General features: G+C 43.4%; 1 protein-coding gene across 1 annotated transcript in view; it reads right to left on the bottom strand.

Moving 5' to 3' along the window:
* HTR4 (5-hydroxytryptamine receptor 4) overlaps positions 1 to 22,092 on the bottom strand; it is a 94,502-nt gene that overhangs the window by 21,213 nt on the left and 51,197 nt on the right. The window contains exons 2-5 of the mRNA XM_054568596.1: positions 19,570 to 19,695; positions 17,724 to 17,924; positions 3,368 to 3,521; positions 2,437 to 2,478 (exon numbers count right to left, since the gene is read on the bottom strand). Of these exons, the coding sequence (XP_054424571.1) occupies positions 2,437 to 2,478; positions 3,368 to 3,521; positions 17,724 to 17,924; positions 19,570 to 19,695 (523 nt within the window). The remainder of the gene's footprint in view (positions 1 to 2,436; positions 2,479 to 3,367; positions 3,522 to 17,723; positions 17,925 to 19,569; positions 19,696 to 22,092) is intronic.

Below are 22,092 nucleotides of genomic sequence, written 5' to 3'. Positions count from 1 at the left end.
GAAGGAAAGGGAAGAGAGAATAAAAGAAAAAGGAAAGAAAAAAAATGGTCTATTAGCAGAGCTTTCTTTTTTACATCCAAGCCTACAGCACCTAGATAGAACCTTGATGGTAGAAAAGGAGTATGATCAGATCCCAGGGCTCAGAGGGCTCGTCTATCCACAAAGGGCTGAAGGTCCCAGTGAAGAATAGAAACAAAATAGGAACAAAATCACTCTTCGTTCTGCCTACCCAACCCATGGTGGAACGCTACCTGTCCTTTCTGCACTGTTCGCTTCCACACAATGTACCTGGGAGTAAACGTCTTTGAGGTGGGACTCATCTTCTTCAAGACCATTCTATTCTTATAATCTCAGCATTTCCCAGACAAAATTGAGTATTTGCTTATTAATTTCTATAAAAACTCTTAGGGTTTTGACTGGAGTTAAGATGGAATGATTGCGGAAAACTGATAGTTGTACAATGTTAAGTCTTTGTGTTCACAAACACAGTAATCCTTGTCCTTTACTGAAGTCTTTTAAAATTTATTTCAGTAATATTTTGTATTTTTGTATAAATGCCTTGTACATCTTTTATTACATTTATTCCTGAGTATTTGATTTTTTTTATTCTATTGCAAATGGTACTGTGTTAAAATTCTTAGTCCTCACTGATTGTAGAATTCAGTGAAATTTTGTACTTGTATATTGGCTATGTATCCAGAAACTTTGTTAAATTGGTTACTAATATTTCATCTCTAGATTCATTTGAGTTTTGTCCATACACACCATGTGATTTGTCGATAATGACAATTTCATTTCTTCTTTTTTAATATTAATAACATTTTTCTTGCATTATTGAACTTGACAAATCCTCCAGTATATCTTTGAAAAATAGCAGTAAGATTAGACCCTGCTGTTACATTCCTAGTTTTAGGAGGGGATCTTTCAATATTTTCCTATTATGTATGTTATTTGTAAGTTTTTGCTCAATGCTGTTTATTTGAGAAAGTTCTCTTCTGAGTCTTAGTTTGATGAGAATTTTTTAAAATCATAAATGGATTTTGAATTTTGTCAATGCATTTTTGGTACTAATGAGGTTATCATGTAGGTTCTCCCTTCTTTTATTAATACAGTGAATAATAGTGATTGCACTGCATTGTGATACACTAGATCCCTTTGGAAGGATTGAAAGACTTTTCTCCCAACTCTAAACTCTGTGTGTGGACAGCTTTTAGTTACCAGCCGTCTCTAGGAATAGTCCTTGGCTGACGAGAGCTGTGTGACAAAATGACACTAAAATACAGAAGTAATATAGCGTCTTGTCTTATAGTATACTACAAAATTATAGTATATCTTCCTCTTGAATTGACATTTTATCACCATGAAATACCTCATTATCTTAAGTAATATTACTTGCCTTACCTTTATTTTATCATGATAATAGTACAGCTAGGCCAGCTTTCCTTTGGTTAGTACTTGCATATTATATTTTTCTATTATTTTATATTTTCAGACTTTCTGTCATTTTATGTTTCAAGGGCTTCTCTTACAAGCAGAATATATTATGTGTTGATTAGTTGATGAAAATATTGTGACCAGAGGCTTGGAGGAAACTACCCTGGTACTTCTGCTAGGAATGAAGATTCATTATTTGCTAATTCAGTGTTTGCAGCAGCTTTATGGAACCTAATTACTGCAAGAATCAACGTATATGTATTCTGAACATGTGCGTTCTGCTAGCTTCTCTCTGTGCTGATTCAATGTGCAAAAGATTGGAAACTATGAAATGCTGCCACAACATCAAGGAGCAAGGACTAGCTAGACACATTAACAGTAAGAAGATGCCCCATCCCCTGGTTCCACAAAGAAAACAGGGGATGCTTCTCACCCCCTAAGTGGACAAACATTCCCTAGGTTACTTCTCTTAAAAATTCTACATCAGAAGGGGAAAGTGCTGTGCTCTTATTAAACGTTCTGATGCACAAAAGCTTGTGCTTCCAAAGGTTTTCTCCATTAAGGAGTAAGTTTAGCACAAACAGTAAGAGCTTAGACTCCGGAGCCCAGTAAGCTTGGGCTTAGAAATAGCCACCACCCTCCCGACCAATGTGACCTTAGCTAGTAACTTCACCTCTTTGATCCTCATTTCCTGAGGACAATAATAGGATCTACTTCACAGCCTTGTTGTGAGGCCAGAGTGAGGTTCGTAAGAATAGTGATTCCATTCACATGGGACTCAGCACACAGTAAATGTTCAACATTTATTGGATGCTATTTCCTGGTTGCTGGAAACTTAAATTTCATTTCCCCCAAGAATGATAAAACTGAAAGTTTGAAAGGAGAGGGATAGGATCCAAGAAGATATCCATACAGTCCCTTGAACGGGTCCCCTTTTACTTCTCCACTCCTTTGTCCCCAGCATTGCTCTCAGAAGCCCTGGGATCTCTTGTTCTGACATACCACATGCAAATCCTCGCCCAGCCTTGGTTTGGGTATCCTCTCCTGGACAAAGAACAAGGCAAGATTAGGGACTGGGAATGGGGTGAAGAGAAGAAGAGGCAGTTCCTACTCTAACTGGTTCTGTTGGGCCAGAGGTTGCTCTCAGTTTCTCCTCTCCATCCCCCTTCCAGCTGCAACATGGTCCTGGGATCAACTTTGAAGTGACAGCCTGACCCCTTCCTCAGGGAATATATATCCTTGGTGATGAACCCAGGCCTTAGCTTTTGGTCGTCATCACAAAGTCAGAGCTGGGTGACTCCTAATAGTCACCTAGACAGGGGCTGGTAAGGGACACGTGCCACTGTGCTATTCTCCTGCACCCTGGGCGACACTATTCTCTACAGGGGACCAATGGATCTTCTCTTCACTCACAGCCTTGCGGGAAGTATGTCAATGAGGGGACAGGGCTCAGGGCTCAGCTCTTAACTCCTGGTCCAGTACTCTCTTCATTCTCCAGAAGCTTCCACTCACATGACATGATTTCTGGGGATCACTGAAAACCTCAAAGACCCTCAGCATGAAATAGGAGGAAGACCTTTTGGAGCACTGGAGTCTGAAGGTTAGGCTTTGAATAGCTAACTTGTTCTACTTCCTAGGCATGTTACTGGGCATGTTTCTCCACCTTTCCAAGCCTGACTTTTCCCATCTGGAGGAGATAAGCAAAGGATATTGTCAGGATCATAGGTAAAGAATTTTGCATTCTTTCTGGCATACAGTAAAGCATTCAAAAATGCTAGCTTGCTTTTTTTTGTCTGTTTGTTTTTCTTGTCGTGGCTCAGACCACTGTCAGAATCTTTCTTAGGATTTCCACCTGACTTGATACTGTTTGTTTATTTGGAATCCCAAGCAAACAAAGTGAATCAGACAGTTCAGCAGCGGGGATCTGACTCACCAAATCAATGATGCCAATGTTATTCCAGCCTTGCATTATAGGAAGAAAAGAGATAAACGTGGGGATGACCCAGCAGCCTCCCAGCATTAATGCGATGCGCAGAGGGGTCATCTTGTTCCTATAGACCAAAGGCTGGCAGCAGATGGCATAGTATCTGGGGAGAGAATGGGGGTGGGGGCCAAGGGGAAGGAAGAAAGAAAGGGAAAAGGAGAATAATTGATGAGAGAGAAGAGGGGAGAAGGAATGGGGAGAGGAAAGCAGATACGAACAGGAAATATTGGGGATGAGAAAAATTGGAGGGGGAAGTAGAGAATGAAATAAGGAAGGAAGAAAGGAGAAAATAATTGGGAGAAAAGGGAGTGTGGGTGGCAGAGGAAGGGAAGGAGAAGGGGGAGAGAAGAGAGAAAAGAATAGAGGAAAGAAAAGAGCAATTATACGGTAAAATGTTATATTGGCCGATGAGTTCTCTGCTAATATAAACATAAATGTTAGATCACCTCTGAGAATCATTGCCTAGAGTCAGCCCCGCATCCTTCTCCTTCTCCCAGTGCCCGAGAAGCTGCACACACAGCTGAGGATCTGCTCTGTCTTGGGCACAGCTCCAACACTGCTCTTGTGCCTAGCTGTTTTAGGGCTTCAGTCCAGCCCTCTGGGCCTCGATGTCCAGACATCTGTGGCCCTCTTTGATACCAACTTCAGGTGACTCACACTTGGCCCGACAACTGAGCTCTAAGATCTGAATCTCAGATTTGTTGCCACTCTCTTGATCATCTGCATGTAGTAAAGTGATGCTCTAAGTCAATGTTCCTTACATTGTGGTCCAGGGATTCCACCCTGTTCCCCTGCATCAGACTCATACCTGGGGAGGCCTATGTAAAATGCAGATACCAAGGATCTCCTTAATCACAGCCTATTGAAGGAGGACCTGGAGTTTGCTTTTTGACAAGCGGAAGTCATTACTTCTGTTAGCTAAGTATGCCCAGTCCCTTGTTCTGGGCACATACACTTCTTGGCCGATTGTCATTGGGTAGGGCCAGGTGACTGGTCTGGTCAATGAGTTGTGAACAGAATTGACATGTCTTACTTCTGGACTGTATCTTTTCATTGTCTCTCTAAGGATGCAACATTTCAAATATGTCCTGTTTCTTCATTTCTTGCTGTTTGATAGAGGCCACCTCACCCTCATTTATCAGGGTCTCCTTTTCCTCATGGGACTCACTGTTCATCTTTGTGTCCGTGTTCTGCCTATGGTACTGACTTTACTCTTACCTCCAGACAGAGATGCAACCTGCCCCACTCAGTGACCAAGTCTCTAACTCCCAGGCTGTTCCTTGCATGTTATTCCGGCCTCGGAAATCATCACTTCCATGTCCAGGCAGTTCATGGAATTGGGCAACAGGCAAAATATCACAGTAAGTCTGTCAGCTATTTGTCTTTGCAAGAATCTAAAGAATAAGTGCAAAAAGACAGCCTGGAGGCTAAGTCTCTTCTTTAAGATTTTGTACCATTCAATGATGAACCACCCCCTTACACCCCTCATTTCAGGTAGTTCGCATTGTTAATTTTCCCCACCTCTTCTTTTCTTTTCTTAATTCCAAGCATAACTAATGTAATAATGGCTATATTTTTCAAAGAGGTGGTGGTGGGATGAGTTGGAGGGGGTGGGATGAGAAGGAGAGCCCAATGTTAAAGCATGAAAAGTGGGTGCCTTGGGAGATGGGCAGGAATTATATTTTTCCTTCTAAGGCATCAAGGAGCAGCAAGCTGGCCACACTGCGCTTTCTGCGGCTAGCAAGACAGTGGGTATCCTGACTTGAAATAGTGCAAGGAACAACAGACCAAAGAATGGAAGGAGGGAATAGTCAGGAACTCATTTTTTTTCTATCTATAAAACTGACATGGTAGCCAACCGTAAATGTAAGTCAGTAATGGAAAGAATGATGGTTAGCTGGAATTCCCTCCATGCTCTTAACTTACGAAAAAGGCAAGTTCTATCAGAATGCCTACTTTTTCTGAATGGCTCTACTGATAATCATCAGAGGTGTATTATTAACATAGAGATGATGAGTTAGGTATGTGTGAAAATATACGTTTTCCCCCCAAATTTTGCTCCCTACCTTATGACCTGCTAGAGGACCTAGGTGAGACATTTGGTTGTGTCCATTTAGCATTCTTTTTTCTTGGTAATAGCATCCCAAATCTTTGGGGGATTATCTTTTGTCTATCGATGTAGTGGTGTTGGGAAAGCAAATGATGGGACTCTGGCATTTCCAGCCAGAGAATCACCTGATCAGACTGTCCCCTGGGACTCTGGACATCAGGCAGAGTGACAGGAAGATGGGAAAGACAGGGCAGGCCCCCTATTCCCGCAGCAACCCCCTGGCAGGACTGGGAGTAGCCCTTTCCTTGGGTCTCTGGGAAGCCGTACGCTCATTCTGTTGCTCTTCCTTTAATTTCCTAAGCCGTGTCACTTCTTCCCAATGAACTCCCTTTGTGCTTAAGTTGCTGTTGCGGGTTGAACTGTGTCCCCCTCCTCCAAAAGCTATGTTGAAGTCCTAAACCTCAGTGCCTTGGAAGGTGATCCCATTTGGAAATGGGACATTCATAGAGCTAATCAAATTAAAATGAGCTCGTTAGAGGGGGCCTTCCTCTAACATGATTGATGCCCTCCTAAGAAGGTAAATTTGGGCACAGACGCAGACACGCCCAGAGAGATGGCCTTGTGAGGACAGGAGACTGGGATGATGTAACCACAGGCCAAGACTGTAAACAGACCACCTGGAGCTAGGAAGAGGCAAAGAAGAGCACCCACTTGATTTTATGGATTCAAATCCTCACCAAGGCCGTGACACCCTTGAGGCAGCGGCCCTACGTAGGCCACCTTGTCGCCTGCTCATATCTTGCCTCATATCTTTCTTATCTTTGCTTTCTAGCAAAGAATCTAGAAGAATGAACATCCTTTTGAAAGCTATATTCATGAATCTAAATCAAGTAGATAAAAACAAATATTGCTGAATAAAATGATTAATAAAAATTAAGTTTTAGTCCTGATAATGGAGTGTCCTTAAACATTCTAATTGTTGTCTGTAAATCAAGGACCAGATAGAAATATGATGATTTTTATCTATCAAGTTTATTTTTTAATTCTTGTATTTGGACTGTTACCCCTGATAACAAAACATATTGATCCTACCATAAACTGCCCCCAAAATACATTTACAACATCATTAGACAGAAGTAGCTAGTTAAATTTGCAACATCTTTGGAGGCCAGGCAAAGCACCCAGGTTGAGTTAATAATAATAGCTACTATCCATTCACTTAGCAAGGACTCTACCTGCAAGATCTCCTTTGGTCCTCAACTACTTTTGAGACGGGAGCTATTAATGTACATATTTCACAGGTGAGCAAAACAAACACATACTGTCAGGATTTGTCCAAGGTCCCACAGGTGGTAAAAATAAAAAATCCTCAAGGGCTACCATGTGAACCTCATGACATCACTCGGCTCTGTTACCTGTCCTAAATCCCCAAAGAATTATTCTATTTCTTTACAAGCCACTTTAGGAACAACCAAAAGCTTTTGAACTGGGTGCTCTACTAAAGGAGCTGAATTAGCACACATCGAAGAGAAAGGGCTGTTGGTTCACATCCGGGGTGGACAGTGTGCATAAACCAAAGCAATTCTGCCTCATGCAGGAAGAGATTGATCTGCAAGGTCTGTTCTCCTCTTTTCACTGGACATTTCCCATTCTTCTTTAACTAGAAAACTTTTACAAAGTAGCTAAATGAATGTTCACATGGCAAGTGAGGCTCCAGATGGCCAGGATGAACTAAGATGTGCAAAGTCATTTCTTATGCAAAACACTTCAAAGTATGGCTTATAAAACTCTATTCAAACCCTTTTTGGTAGACCAGCCACCAGCTTCCCCAATCGCAGCCAGGTGTAAATGTGTGATCAAATTGCCTTTAAATGCCTGGGGACACAATTTACTTTGACAACTCTGAAAAGACAGTTGCTTATTTTAAGCTCCATGCTAATCTCTTCCCTGCTCCTGCAATTAGGGAAGATTCTTCCTCCTCACTTCCTGCCCTTCTACCACAGGGATGGAGCAAGCAGAACAAGTTGGAATTCTAGCCTCTCAGAACTGATTAGAGATTTTAGCTTTCTGTCTTCACATTGGGGGACCTTAGCCATCTATAAGCTCTGTAGTCTTAGGCTCAGCTCCTTCACCTCTCCAAGACCCAGCTTCCTTATCGGAAAGTGCGGGTCACTATGCCTCCTACCTCATTGATTAGCTGAGGGGACTGATGAAATAACATGTTCAAAATGCAGGAAGTTCCTGGGACATAGAGCTTAATAAATAGCAGTTACTGTTTATTCCCATTTCCTCTCCTCTTTTATGCACAGGGTGGGGCAAAAGCAAGCTTACAGTTGTTTGTATGAAAAAAAATACACTAATTAATGAATAATAATACAAGAATAAATTCTGTGTTTTACAGAACTCACAACTGTAAGCCTGCCTTTGCCCCACACTGTATATTTGTTTCATCCATATTGTGAACAGATTCAAATACATTTAGGAACCAGGGGCTTTTAAACTATTTAAAAAATAAAATAGAAGTCTCTTGGTTCAACATCTTTTCCAGCAGTTGATTCTAAGAAAGAGAAAGATGAACAAGTTGATCCCTAAAGAAGAATAGAGGCATTGAGACCATGCCGGCTGCCTGTAATGGAGCTAATTACACGTAGCATCCTTTCAAGGACTTAATCCAGGCCCAGCCCTCCTCCCTGGGATGGATGAAGGTGGCATCCCGGATGGACACTGAGACCAGACCTCTAATCAGTATCAGCTAATGGAAGAAATGGCATCCACAGGAGAGAAAAGACGAAGTAGCCGCTGGCTGCTAGGACTCGAGGATGGCAGTGGGACCAGGAAAGCAGAAATGTTTTACTAGATTCACTTTTTTTCACAATTCCAAATTCCTAAAGCACAGAGAACAGTCTTTAAGATTTAGGACCAAGTGGGTGAAGAGCTCCACTCAATCAGTAACAAGTGGGCTTTTGCCTTAAGCAAGAAAATCAGTAGGTTCTAGTCTCAGCTCTTTCATGGACTATTTTCTGACTTTGGGACCCATCAATTGGTGCCTGTTTTCCTTGTATAAAAGGCGAATTAATTACATCTGACTTTTTGTAAGAGGTCGTTGTTGTGATGGATGAAAGATGGCCACACATTCTCTGATGCTCTTCCCACCCAGCGGTGGGGGGTCAGCCCCTCCTTCCCTCGGGCCCAGGCCGCCCTGAGACCACTGCGACCAACAGAGCCCATTGGAAGTGCTACATGCCACTCCCAGGCCTATTTTTCAAGAGCGCCCTTGGTTTCTCAAAGCCAAGAGCTATCATGTAAAAATATCTAACATGTATGAAACATGAGATCACATATAGAGCCCTGGGACCACAGGGAGGGGGGTCCAGTTGAGTCCCGCCTTCCAGGTGACCCTCCTGAGGTGCCATGTGTATGATGAACTGCCTTGGATATTTCGGACCAGGCCAGTCTCCAGGTAAATACTCTCAAGTGACTTGAGCCAAGCCCCAATTTCTGAGGCACAGAATTGTGAGATCTAATAATAATACAGTGTTGTTTAAGTCACAAAGTTTGGGGGTAGGTGTTATGTGGCAATAGACAAGCACATCAGGGGTAAAGAGGTGATACGTAGCTTGGGGTAGTTGTGGGGTTCCCTGGCTGGGTACCAGTCCTTCCAGGAGGTGATCCAGCCAAGCACTGTGGCAGAGCTCTGAGAAAGAGATTGGTCTTTCTGCTCTTTGGTTTTGTTACATTTTAGTTCTCTGAGGAGGTGGAGAAGAGAGAAAAGCAGCAGTAGCTTCAAGGAAAGCAAAAAAAACCCCCACAGAACTAAAGGCCTTTCCCTTTGGTTTCTGACAAGCTTGGCATGCTGTCAGTCATTTGGATGATCAATAAAGAAGGACCACCCTCCCCCGCCCCCTGCAGGGATATTCACTAGGAGGCAGGGACTGGAAGGGGGGCTGAGAATGAGGCCAAGAACAGGGAGAACTTCAGGTTTCAGGAAGGAAGAATGACGGGGGTGGGAGACAGGGAGAGACTCCTTTCGGGAGAGATCTGGAGGGTATCAGATGGAGCCTTTGCAGGAATCACCATCGCATATGCAATCTGCAGATTTAATGTTTACGGTGTTCCTCTCTGTTAAACTTTCCTCTGTACCATCACGGTAAGAAAACTTGCAAGAAGGGGCGTACCAGCTGGCTAGAAAGGTGTCCTACTGAGTTATCATAGACTGAAGGAAAAGGATAACCTGCCAAAAATGTCATCTGAAAACATTTTGGCAAGGCAAACTGGTCTTGCATACAAAGGTCAGCAAAATATACTTTATGACATATATGAACTGAGCAATCTGCTGGCAAACACTGGATGGTTGTCCCATTGTCATTTCTAGACTCAGCTCAGCAGTCATATCTGCTGGAAAGTTCCTTCTGGCCCCCAAAAGCACAGGGAGAGGCTCCTTTCTGTCAGAGATCCGAATTGGTTCCCCAGCTCTGCCTGGGTTTTTTTGAGTACCTTGTATAAATCTATGATACAGCATTTCTTTCACTGTATTGTGCTTCTTCATTTTCTTCTCCGCAGCTACAACTACTTCTATTCCTACTGCACATACCGCCGATTTACTGAGGGCACTAAGTGTCAGGAAGTGTGTTCTATGCCATATCTAATTCCTAGAGAAACTGCAAAATAGCCGTCACCATCCACATTTTCAACATGAGAATACTCAGGCCCGGAGAACTGAATCACTTGCCCAACATTACACAGCCAGAATATGGTAGAACTGAGCCTTAAATCTACATGTGCTGAAGCCCATGCCCTCATCATGCTAGTACCTGGGCAAGACTAGACCAAAGCTTCCCTACCCAGGAAAAGGAAGGAGAATATTCGGTGTCCTATAAGCTTTGTGAGCTGAGAACACATAGAGGAAAGACATATTTAAAGATGAATTTGACAGATAAGCTAATAACTAAGAAGCCACTGCAATAATCCAGAAATAGGATGGGAAAAAATATAAACAGAAGATGGATTTGAAAGATATTTATAAAATGCAGCTATGATTTGTCATCCAGCTGGTCATGTAGCTAAGTAAAAGTTGACCTCAAGGAATTACATTTAAGTGACTAATATATGCACCTTTGATGTAAAAAGCAGAAGAGGACATTAGTTAACAATGGAAATTTCCACACTTTGAGCACATTGGGTTTGAGAAAATAGAAAGATGCTTAAGGCAAGAGGTTGAACAGACTGTTCAACAGAGCCCAGAGGACCCCAGGGCCCTGTATGGGACAAGACTGCAGCAGAGACCAGAGCAGAGGGTCAGGTGAAGCCAGAGGATGGGTGAGCTCTTCAGAGGAGAGAGGAGAGATACCCAGGGCTGGAAGGCTGAGGGTCTAACCTTGAAGGTCACTCAGATACGTAGCAGGAAGTAGCACACAATACTCAGTATCTGAGACGGCACCCAAACAACCACTAGGAATTTGCATTTGGAAAGGAAAACAATAATGGCATAATACTCAGGGCTAGCACTTACTGAATGTTTCCTAGGTGCCATGTACCAGTTTATGTTCACTGCACGCACTCAGTAATTTATCCTTCCCAAACTCCAAATGGAACATACTATTATCAACATAGTTTTAGTGGCGAGAAGATAAAACCCAGAGGATTTAAGTAACTGCCGCAAATCACACAATTGATAACTGGTCGACCTGGGACCGAATCCAGGCAGTCTAACATGAGCACACCAGGCCTCATTCTTAACTACTTGCTCTACTGAGACTCCTTAAAGGGGTAGAAAAACCAACACAAAAATCATAGCAAACAAGCACAAGTCGCATGTCTAAACACACAAGCAGCAGCCTCTGTGGGACTGTGAGGAGAGCGCAAGAATGGAGAAGACAAAGGCTGACTGTCGAGGAGCCGACCGTCTAGGGTGATACAGACAGATAAACCAATTATTAAAACGAGGGATAAATGCTATGCTGATATTTTAATGTTCTAGGGGAGCTCAGAGGAAGAAACAGCAGATCTCCTTTGGGGATGAAGCCTGGCCTGTGGGTGGAGAAGGTGGCACCTCTTCTGTGAGTCTTGAAGAAGGGTGTATGTTCACCAGGAAAAAGAAAGAAACTCAAAGACACAGGAAGCAACACAGAGTTATGAGGAAGCGCATGATACTCAGGAAATGATAGCAGGTCGCCGTGATTGGGACCTGGGACCTTGGCAATAGCACTGAAAGACGAGCTCAGGATTTAGCCTAGTGTTGATCATGTGTCACTAAGAAAAACCCTCTGTGGCTTTGCACAGGCTGTTTTCTGGAACCATCACTCCCCATACCTCACTTACTGACGTCTACATTGTCCATAGAGCCCAGCTTCAGTATTACATCTTCTGAGAGCCATCCCTGCGTTGGAGGCCATGTGCTCCGAAAGCTTCTTTGACTTCTCCTTGCTCTATTTCAATGACCCCCAATTTTACTGTAATTACCTGCCTGTATTCTCCATGAGACTACAATCCCTTTGACTCAGAGGTTTTTCTGGTTGTTCGTCACTGCACTTCCAGGGCTCTGTGCAGCTCCTGGCAGTTAATAGGCACTCAATGAATATTTGATGAAATCAATATAAAAATAAGATTCAGTTTCTCTGGCATGAAATTTAAATTGACAGATATCACTGTGGTGTACAAAGCATGAACCTTCCCCTCAAGGAGCAGGTGCGAAGGGGGACGGTATGCTATGACTTCCTTGCAGAAATGCATCTCGGTCCTGTTGGGAGAACAAATGTAATTGTGTGACACAAGTTCACAATGACAGACACTTTTCATTTACATGAAATTGTGTTGTGCTCCAGGGATCTCATTAAGAAATGCAGAGACACTTAATTCCAGCACAGGATAAAATATGCAGCCTTTGAGTCAGAATTGTGTGTTTTACAAAGTCAACCTGTTTTCAAAGAAAAGCCGTGATAGAGAAAGCACTGGGGGGTTTTTGCAGTTAAAACACATCACGTTCCTGGACTGCCAAGAAGAAGGGTGACAATTCAGATAGACGGACATGTCGAAGAGGAAGTCTTGCAATGCTACAGAGAATGCCGTCCTCAGTGAGGTGAAACAGCTTTTTAAAGGGAACTGCATTTAATGGCTTTATAGAACAAAGTGCACCAGAGGAAGAGGGCCCAAATGGTTAAATCTGAAGAGTATGGCAAATGAAGCCAGAGGAAGGGTCTAGTGACGTTAAAACCAGTATAACCAAGACCTGGGGATGACACATCTCTGTCTTGTTGCAGAGGCTCCATAAGGATACCTGCACGTCCTTTGGCCAGACTAGGTGAAGTTGATGCCTGTTCTTGCCTGTCCAACAACTCTCTTTCCAGCAGGAACCGCCATTCTCCAGTTCTGTATGTTGTGGGAAAGCCCACAGTCACGGTGCCTCATCTCTGCCCAGCAACCAGATATGTCATCCCCACAGCACAATGATTGGTCAAGGGAAGAGTGTTAGACTCCAGGAAAGCCAACCAAAGTTCTTCCCTGAGAAAGATCATTTAGGTTTTTCTTCCTGCAGACTCAGAGTTAAGGATAGTTTAAGGCTCACGTTGCTTGAGACAAAACGAGAGAGCTAGACTGGATGACATTGTTCAAATCCTTGCGAGAGGATTTGTCTGAAGTCAGACTTTTGAGCTAATTGAGCCAATTGATTTATTTTCTGTCACATGGTGCTGAAAAAAGACCTTAGTAAAATAGCATTTGGAAGGCAAGTTGGTAAGAACACTATAGTCAGGCAATTCATTGGGGTACATACAGGGAAAGCCCTCTTCAAAGGCTAATTTAAAACATAAGTCCATTTGGGTAAGCTAAAAATATATTCACACCACAAGTCTGCTTGCTGCGTATAAAATAAATGGAATTTACAGGGAGCTACTATTTACAGTCACTATCTCTAGGGTGTACAGCTGTGGAGGCGGTGAGAAAGAATTGGGGACGTTTTTATGTTTCACTTGTGAAATAATGACATCTTGTACAATGCTCGCGTATTATGTTCTTAAAAAACAGTGATGATTAGAAAAGAGATTGTTGAAACAGGTCAAACACATGGTCATGGAGATGGGTGTGATGATCCAAGGAGGAAGAATCTGCTGACAGGCGGTGGAGGGCTCCCAGGGGACGGGGTGGGGGCGTGGGTCCAGGGCGCTCTGTGAGAACGGGCGGAGAGAGCACGCTGGGCAGAATGGTTTCCCTTCCCAGCAGCGTTCTGACTTCAGAGGGAATTCCTAATACTGAAGTCAGAACGTTCTTGGTCAGTTGAGGAATGTGCTAGTCCAGGAGCACTCTCAGCTAAAAGGTCACTGTGGATACTCTTGCATCCGAGAAGGGTTAACTTCCGGCGAAGAGGAAATTGAAACTTAAAACATGTATTTCCAAAATTAGTAAAAGTGAAGGTTTCCAACCTCAATCCAACTGACTACCCAGTCCAGCCTGCACACCCAGGGTCCCCCATATAACCATCACTCATATATACCCAGAGACAAACATCCATCCATATATTTATTTTACAAAAGTGGAATTATTCTAAACATTTAAGTCTGAAACTTGTTTTTTTCCTCTCACATAATACGCCAGGGATATCTTTCTCAGACGATACGCATAGCTGTTCCTCATGATTTTTAATGGCTGCGTTAGAATATTCCACTTCTAAAACAACTACTCTGTTACAGGCATTTCATTGGTTTTCATTCACTACAGAACCTTAGCTTTAAAATAAGCAATGGAACTGTATGCTTTAAACCAGTTTTGGCGTCTCATGACCCATGCTACGGAATGCATGAATCTTCATTATGCTTTGGAAATTATTTTTAATGAGGCAATAGCTTTCATTAATAGGATTCAGTTCTCAAAGCTCCCAGAAGCACCGTGGATGGAGAACAGTCATTGGGGAATTGTTGATCCATAATGTTCTGCTTTGGTCTAGGGGCCTGCAATCTGGGTGGAATTAGGGATCACAGCGAGTATTCTTGCTCAAGAAGCTCTACCCCTTATGAGTCATCCCCTCAGATTCACGGCAGCTCTAGAGAGGAGATAAAACATCTTGCCAGGAGTCCCATGATGAATGATGACATCGCACCTCACTGAGACACTCACTCTGTGCTTTGCCTCAGCCCAGCCCAGCCCACCTGTCATGGGAGGGACACGGCAAAAACAGAGCCAGATGATAAATACAATCCTGCTCTACTAGGATAAATTGTTGCCCTGTGATGTCCAGGGTGGACCTTCCAACTCAATGAAAATACCACTCTTGGGACAGAGAGACAACTGGCACGTGCCCCAGGCTTGCAGAGGATGCAAAACCATTTGATTCTGTTTTATTCAATGGCATTGGAGGGTTTGATGTCCACTATCAAAGAAGAAAATGAAATTATTGGCAGCATTGTTCAAAAAGAGAATGTGCTGTACGGTCCAGTTGTTCAACAGTGTTTACCAAATACCTAAATCAGTATTTATGTAATTACTGGTTAACTGTCAATCTCCCTCATTAAGAGGTAAATTCCATGAGGGCAGGGACCTTGTCTTTATTCATATGCTTGCCTTTTCTCTCATTTGGGGGAGGCAGAGATATATAAGAAAAATTAATCGTGGTTTTAATCATAATTATACTAAAGTCTCCAAGGAGAATGGGTTTGATCAGGTCAGAGAGGGCTTCTGCAGGCAAGAGAGGATTGAGCTAAGATTTAAAAGACACACAGGACAGGAGGAGGCAAAGGAACTTCCCAGGTAGAGAGAGGAGCCAAGGTCTTGAGACAGCTGAGCACAGGGCACTGGAAAGGGAGAGAGGCCAAGGTCGCAACCCAGAGAGCAAGGCTGGCAAATGGTGTGAGGTAAGGCTGGGATGTTGAAAGCAGCACAAAACCCTACAGACCAAGGAGTTTGGCTGGTCTTGATCCCCAGTGCAATGAGTAGCCACTGAAGGGTTTTAAGCAAAGTAACTAGAAGACAAGAGTTGCATCCTTAAAAGATGGCTGCGAGGTCTTGTGAGAAGCAAGTGTGTTGGAGGGGCATGAAATAGATGTGGAACAATCAGGAGGTTACTGCAGTGACTTCTGCAAAAGATGGTGTTAGTGTGGACTAGGATGATAGAGATGGGGAGACATAGATGAGGATCTGTTTAGGAAGGAAAATCAATAGGACTTATTATTTAAAAGTAGGGGATAAAGAAAAACCACATTAAGAATAACTACCTGATTTCTGAATGATGCAGCTGTTGCAGCTATTCACTGAGAAGGAGGTACCAGTTTGGTAAGAAAGATCATGAGCTTCATGGAGAGTTACAAGAAATTGAAATTAGCATCTACTAACATTGAGTGCTGTGCCAGCTGGGCCAATGCTATGTCTTGAATGGATTATCTAACTTAATCCTAAATGCAACCGTATAAAATAGGTGCCATTGCTCCCATTTTTAGAGATGAGAAAACTGAGACTCAGAAAGGCGTGATAAACTTGTCACCAATCTCAAAGCTAAAAATGGGCAGCTCTGGGGTTTGAACCCAAATCTCGAGTTCTAAAGCAGATGGGTCTTAATGACCAGCCCATACTGCTTCATGACAACTTGGGGAAAATGTCATGATTTCAAAAGATTGTTAATCTGGAATTCTGAAGCCGAATCTATGCAGGAAACTTTAGTCCTCCTTTCAGAGCTGCCCAGAGTAAACTGCACATAAGAAAGAGATTCTAGTCTTCCCTCCATTCTTCACTGCCTACCTGGTTCTTTTTCTTCCGCCTGCTTTCACCCAAACCTCAAGGTTACCTCCAGTTGCCCTGATCCCTCAGCTTTGCCTTCTCCAAATTCCATTTGAGCAATGACCACATGCAGGCTACCCTGTAGGATGTCTATATATTTTCTACTTCCTTTCCTTCTCTCCTTTCTGATGTGAACTTTCATACAGTATATACTGACTGTCTTCAAAAGTCGCTCATGTACTGAAGTCAGATTGTTATAAACAAGCTAATAAACACAAATTTCCAACTGTGACACACTACGGGTCTAGCTGTCAACCACCAGTAAGTTTTATCAATGTCATTATCTCTAGTTAGAGATGGAGTCTCATTATACATATATTTAACTTAAGCATATTCAACTATAAGTTCTTGGCAGAGGGAGGAAGGCACGTGAGGGGAGAGAGGAGAGAATGAGCACACTTTATATAACCTAGGCTGTCATGCCTGCCATTCCGATCAATGAGCACTTGTCAGTGGAAAGGCTATGGATCTACCGTTCTCCCAGCTGGACTTGGTCCCTACGGACTTTTCCCAGCGTGAGTAATTCACTGGGAAGACTCGGATTTCAGTGTTGAGAGGCACATAGTTTGGATATACCAGTCTCTGATTTTAGTCAACTACTTTTGCTGTTCCTCAATGAAAGAACCAGTCACCCGTCCCAAGACTGGAGGAAAAACGGGTTTGTTCGATGCTCAAGAGACAGTAAGAGATTGTCGCTGGTAATTCTGATAATGCGATTTGCAGGCCACACTTCCTTTTGAGAACTAACCCCTAAGATATGGCTGCAGATGTTCAGGTAATCCTCTGACTTTTGAACTGCATTATTCCTTTATTGTTAGATACATATGGGCCGTAATGAGTTGATAAAAAGTACTGATACAACTAAAATACCTACATCTCTACAAATGAGGCAAAGATGAAAATCATTAGACTTCCTGGAGCCAAATGTGAAGAAAAAGAACAAAATTATACAACAGAATGAAATGCTCGCCCTGGGTTTGGGGGGATTTTATTATCATCTTTAACTTCCTGGAAAAGAGTCTCCATAGTCACAGGCACATACCTAAACACACACCTAAAATTACGATCCTGCGCACTTTCAGGAGAATGTCATGTTCAAACACAGAACCCCCTCTGCTGCCTGTTCAAACACAGAACCCCCTCTGCTGCCTACTGTGCAGATGTGTTACCTCTTGGCACTCAGCCCCCTCAGAACTGGATTCATGCCATTGGTATACAATGGAGAGCTCTACAGTAAACCTGATGGCTGGTACCCGTCTCTACCTACATTGTAAGCTCCTTGAAAGCAAGGCCAAGGCCTTCCTAACCTCTGTGTCCACAAGCCTCAGAGGGTGCCTTCTGCAAAGGCTGAAACGTGAATGAGTAAGTGAACAACCACAGTCATGTCTCTAAGGTTCATTTCTAATACATTAGGGAAGAAAGAAAGACACATCCCAAGAGTCATCAGATCATTGTCTCCAGCCCAGAGCTCTGCTAGGTGCGTTTTTCTGTTCTTACCTGTCCAGAGAAATGCAGCACAGGTGAAAAATGGATGCTGTTGTGAGCAGGACGTCTAGAGATGTCCGGATGAGACAGAACATCTCCCCGTAAATCCAGATGTCCTGGACCAGCTCGATGGCACCGAAGGGCATCACCAGCACGGACACCAGCAGATCCGCAAAGGCAAGAGAGACAATGAAATAGTTGGTTTTTATTTTCCTGTGAGTGAAAAAGTACAAGGACGAGGCAGGGGGAGAGATGAAGGAAGGAAGTTCGGGAGAAAGGAGCAAGAGACAAAAGAGGTGGAAAGGAAAGCAAAGAAAGAAGGAAAGACGGGAGAGAGGAAAAAGAAAAGAAAGTCAAACGTGTAACGTATCCTGAGAGGTTCAGCTTTCCCTTCTGCGGCATGGCCGGAAAGCCCCTGCTTGGCCCGGCCACTTCTACATTCTCCGGACGTCTTGCTCCTCTTGTGCCCAAAGCCCTCTCCTCTCCTCTCCTCCTCTCCTCTCCTCCTCTCCCCCGTGGCCACCCGGGCCTGATTTGAGTCCTCTGTGTATGGAGCAGCTCCCCAGGGCCTTTCTACAGCGTGCTCTCTCCCCGGCCTGTTGGCTGAACTGCATTCCACCTGACTTGCAGGCCTCGGTTTGATCATTCTCAGGGAACCTCCCAAGGTGCCCTCTCATGAACGGTGTCATATTCCACTCTTGGACTGACCACCATGGGCCTCACATTTGTGACACCGATCAGAAGTGTGCTTTTAGGCTTTCTTGCATCAGACTGGACTAACACGTGCCTTGCTTAGTAAGGAAGGCAGTACATAAGTCAGGGCTGCATCTTCTATCTGCTTTCATGGCCTGGTGGCTCTCCATTCAGGCTGGGTGCTAGAATCACCCAGGGAATTTTCATAAATATTGGTGCCCAGGTTTCACCCCAGAACGACTAGTTCAGCAATTTGAGGTGATTACCACACACAGCCACCCCCCAAGGGCTGCCAGATAAAGTATGGGACACCCAGCTAAATTTGAATTTCAGATTAATAATGAATAATTATTTAGTGTAAGTGTGTCCCAAATATTGCATGGGGCATACTTACACTACAGAGTAGCAGTTTTTAAAAGGTCTACAGGTGATCTTAATTGCAGCAGGGGTTCAGACTGATGAAGTGGGAGGAGCTAACGGCCCAGGTTTAAATCCTAGATCAGTCACTAACCGACCACTCCTTCTCTAAACCAACTGATAAAGTGGGGAGGATTAGACAGATGTGCTCTCAACGTACCGTATTTTGCTGTGTATAATGCACACCCACGTTTATGGTCCAAACTTTCAGGAAAAAAAATCTTTCGTTTTAATTTTTTAATTCAATTATTTATTTATATTTAGAAGCAAAACTGATTATCATATTCCAGGGTATTATTTTGCATAAAGATATTGCTATTGCTTTCTAGAGTTACACTTTTAACACATAAGCATTAATGAAAGAACTAAAAACATTTATATAGATATGGAATTAGTACTACCCATGTATAATATGCATTCTTATTTCCCCCCAAAAAAATTTGGGCAAAAAGTGCGCATTATACATGGCAAAATACAGTATGTACATACAGTGCTCACAACATCTAAAAAACCCAACCAAGTTAAACATAGGAAAAAAGAGAGGATGGAAATGCATGTGTTTGCAGTGGTCATGTTAGGGCTGTGGGATTATGTACGATCTTTTTTCCTTGCTCTATTTCCAACATCGTTCCCATGGATTTTTTTTTTCCCCTTTCATAAGGACAAATTATAATAAACATTAGAAGTTCAGACCCCAACTCTCCAAGGAGAGCCCAGAGCACCACCCAGGTTCCCTCATGCTACTCACCTGAGCTGCCGGTCCCTGCACACAGCCACCATCACCAGAAGGTTCCCCAAGATGGCCATCAGGATCACCGCCGAGAGAAACGTGAGCAGCACGACCTTCTCCACTGACCTGAAACCCTCCTTGGAACTGGAAGACAGACAGACGGACACATGCGCAAAGAACTGAAGGGAACCCAGAGACACAGACAAGAAAATTCATCACTCCCTCATTCATCTTCAGGAAGGTAATTTCACCATCTGCAACTGCAACACACATTTATTGTGCACCTAATACATGCCAGTGTGAGCACCTGTCACTTTACATGCTATCTTAGTGGAGGCTTACCTACCAGGGACGAGGCAGCTCAGAGACATAAATGAACTACCTGAGATGGCACTGTTATTCCCCATCAGAGCGCTTGTGGCTCTCCTTCAGAGCGCTTCCTCAGCTTGTGCTTGGAAATGTCTTTGGTTGATTCCTGTTTTGTGCGCCCGCCTTCCTAGCAAGCCCCACGAGGCAGGGACTTTACATGTTTTATCCATTGATAAAGTCAATTCCAAGCTGTCATTCACACTAACTGGATGAAGGAAAGATGGCGCTGGATGGATGAATGGTGGTAACTTGCACCGGGTCTGCATGAATACAAAGGCCACCCTGTTTTCAGGACCCCATCCTAGCCCATGCGGAAGCTGCTGTGTATAGGTGGGCTGTCTTGGGGACAGGTTCTGGCTTGAAGATTGTACTCAAATAGCTGACTTGGCCCACGCAGCCTCCTATTCTGTGAAGTCCATTGGAAAGACGGCAGCCAAGCAGTAAATATAGGAATTCATTTCACTGCCCTAAAACCACATTTCTTTTGTTGCCCAATATAACAGTTCAAATTTGTGTTCTTGTCAATTTTGGTGTCAATTTGATTCTAAAAATCCCATTGTCCTAGTATAAATCACTTTGTTTTATTAACTTGGAAGTGCATTTCCCCTACCAACAAAAGCATAATGTCTGCAGATTATTAAGAATCTACAGGGGGAAAAAAAGGTTTTATTTCTATTAGAGTAATAAAAAGTTCTTTGTAAATGAAGTTTCAAAGATTCTTAAAATTCTCAGATTCAAACCTCACATTCCAATACAAGCAATTGAGGCCCAGAGAGAGGACCTAAGTTGTCAGAGCATTTTAGTGGCTGGTCTGGAAGAGGATGCTTGCCCTGTGAGCCCACTACTGGACCCACAGGGTTCCAAGGATCAAGAAATACCCGTCTTTACTGCACTCTTTCGACTGAAAACAAGGATATGGCTCTTGGCCCTAAATGGCAGCAGCCACCAAATCCTGGCTCTGGTCTTGTCCAAAACTTTTCCCATCGGGCCTGGAACAAAAGACAAGATGCTGACTAGAATAAGGAACCACTATTACAGCAGTTGAAGAATCAGAATGTCTCTCCACTCTGCTGACAAGTCTTTTTCATAACTGTTTCATTGTTTGATTGATTCATTGCTTGATTGATGGTCTGTTGGCTAGGGTTCAGATGAGAAGAAATTCGAGGTATATTCATCTAAATCATCCTCCTACACCTAAATTCTAACTATCAACAGTACAAATATTGGACAGGGGAGATTAAATTCAATGAGAAAAAGGCCTTCATAGGGCGATGTGGCTACCCCAAACTAATTTAACCTTAGGCCATATTAACTGAGGTGAAGTGTCTAACAAAGGAGGTGATCACGGCTTATTCCTTGCCTTTCTCAGAGGTTCTGACCCAGAGCCTCCCTGAAACTTGTTGCCCCTCCAGCCTCTGTACCAGCTGCACCATCTTCCTCAAATGCTTCTTCCTGTCCTTGGGGTCTCAGATTAAGGCCAACCCCCACTTAATTGCCACGGCCAACTTTTTTCATTTCCTTTATTATCTGAAATGGCTGTTGCTACTGATTCTTGTCTGTGACCCCCATCCTGCCCAGACTGACTTCACTTACTTTTCCCAGCACAATTACCAGTGCCAGGCACAGCCTAGAGTATGCATAGTGCAGAGGTATGTGAAGTACCTGGGAAATGCACAATTACTTGCTTACTGAGTAAAAGAAAGACCTATTATATTCCTAATAATCAAGTTTATCCTTCAACGTCTTTGAAAACTGAGTGAAGGCATAGAGGGGATTTTACCTAGCAAAGACCCACTACGAGACACAAAAGCTATTTTTAACTATCTGAAGGACTGTCCTTCGAAATAAGAAATCTGTGCAAGCATCCATTCAGCAATACTTTCTGAGCACCTTCTCTGCACTGGGCATTGTTGTATGTCCTGGGAAAGCAGAAATAAGCAAAACAGAGAGCAGGCAATGGACAGAAAGAATTTATGTCAAGTGTCAGCTGAAAATCCATATTACAGCAAAATATCTAGGAAGGAAAGCAGGACAGGCTGCCAGTGCAAGGTGGACGGGTGGCTATTTAACAGGGTCATCAGACAAGGCCCAGGGATAGGTCTGTCACACTTTATGCCCCGCAGATGGTGTAAGGAAGTGGGAGGAGTGAGCAGGTTTTGAGTTGGGTTGGTT

This window comes from Pteronotus mesoamericanus, unplaced genomic scaffold, assembly GCF_021234165.1.
Source record: "Pteronotus mesoamericanus isolate MK-2021 breed Mesoamerican mustached bat unplaced genomic scaffold, CSHL_Meso_final contig_2, whole genome shotgun sequence".
NCBI classification, from domain to species: domain Eukaryota; kingdom Metazoa; phylum Chordata; class Mammalia; order Chiroptera; family Mormoopidae; genus Pteronotus; species Pteronotus mesoamericanus.
This window is presented reverse-complemented; position numbering and strand designations above follow the sequence as displayed.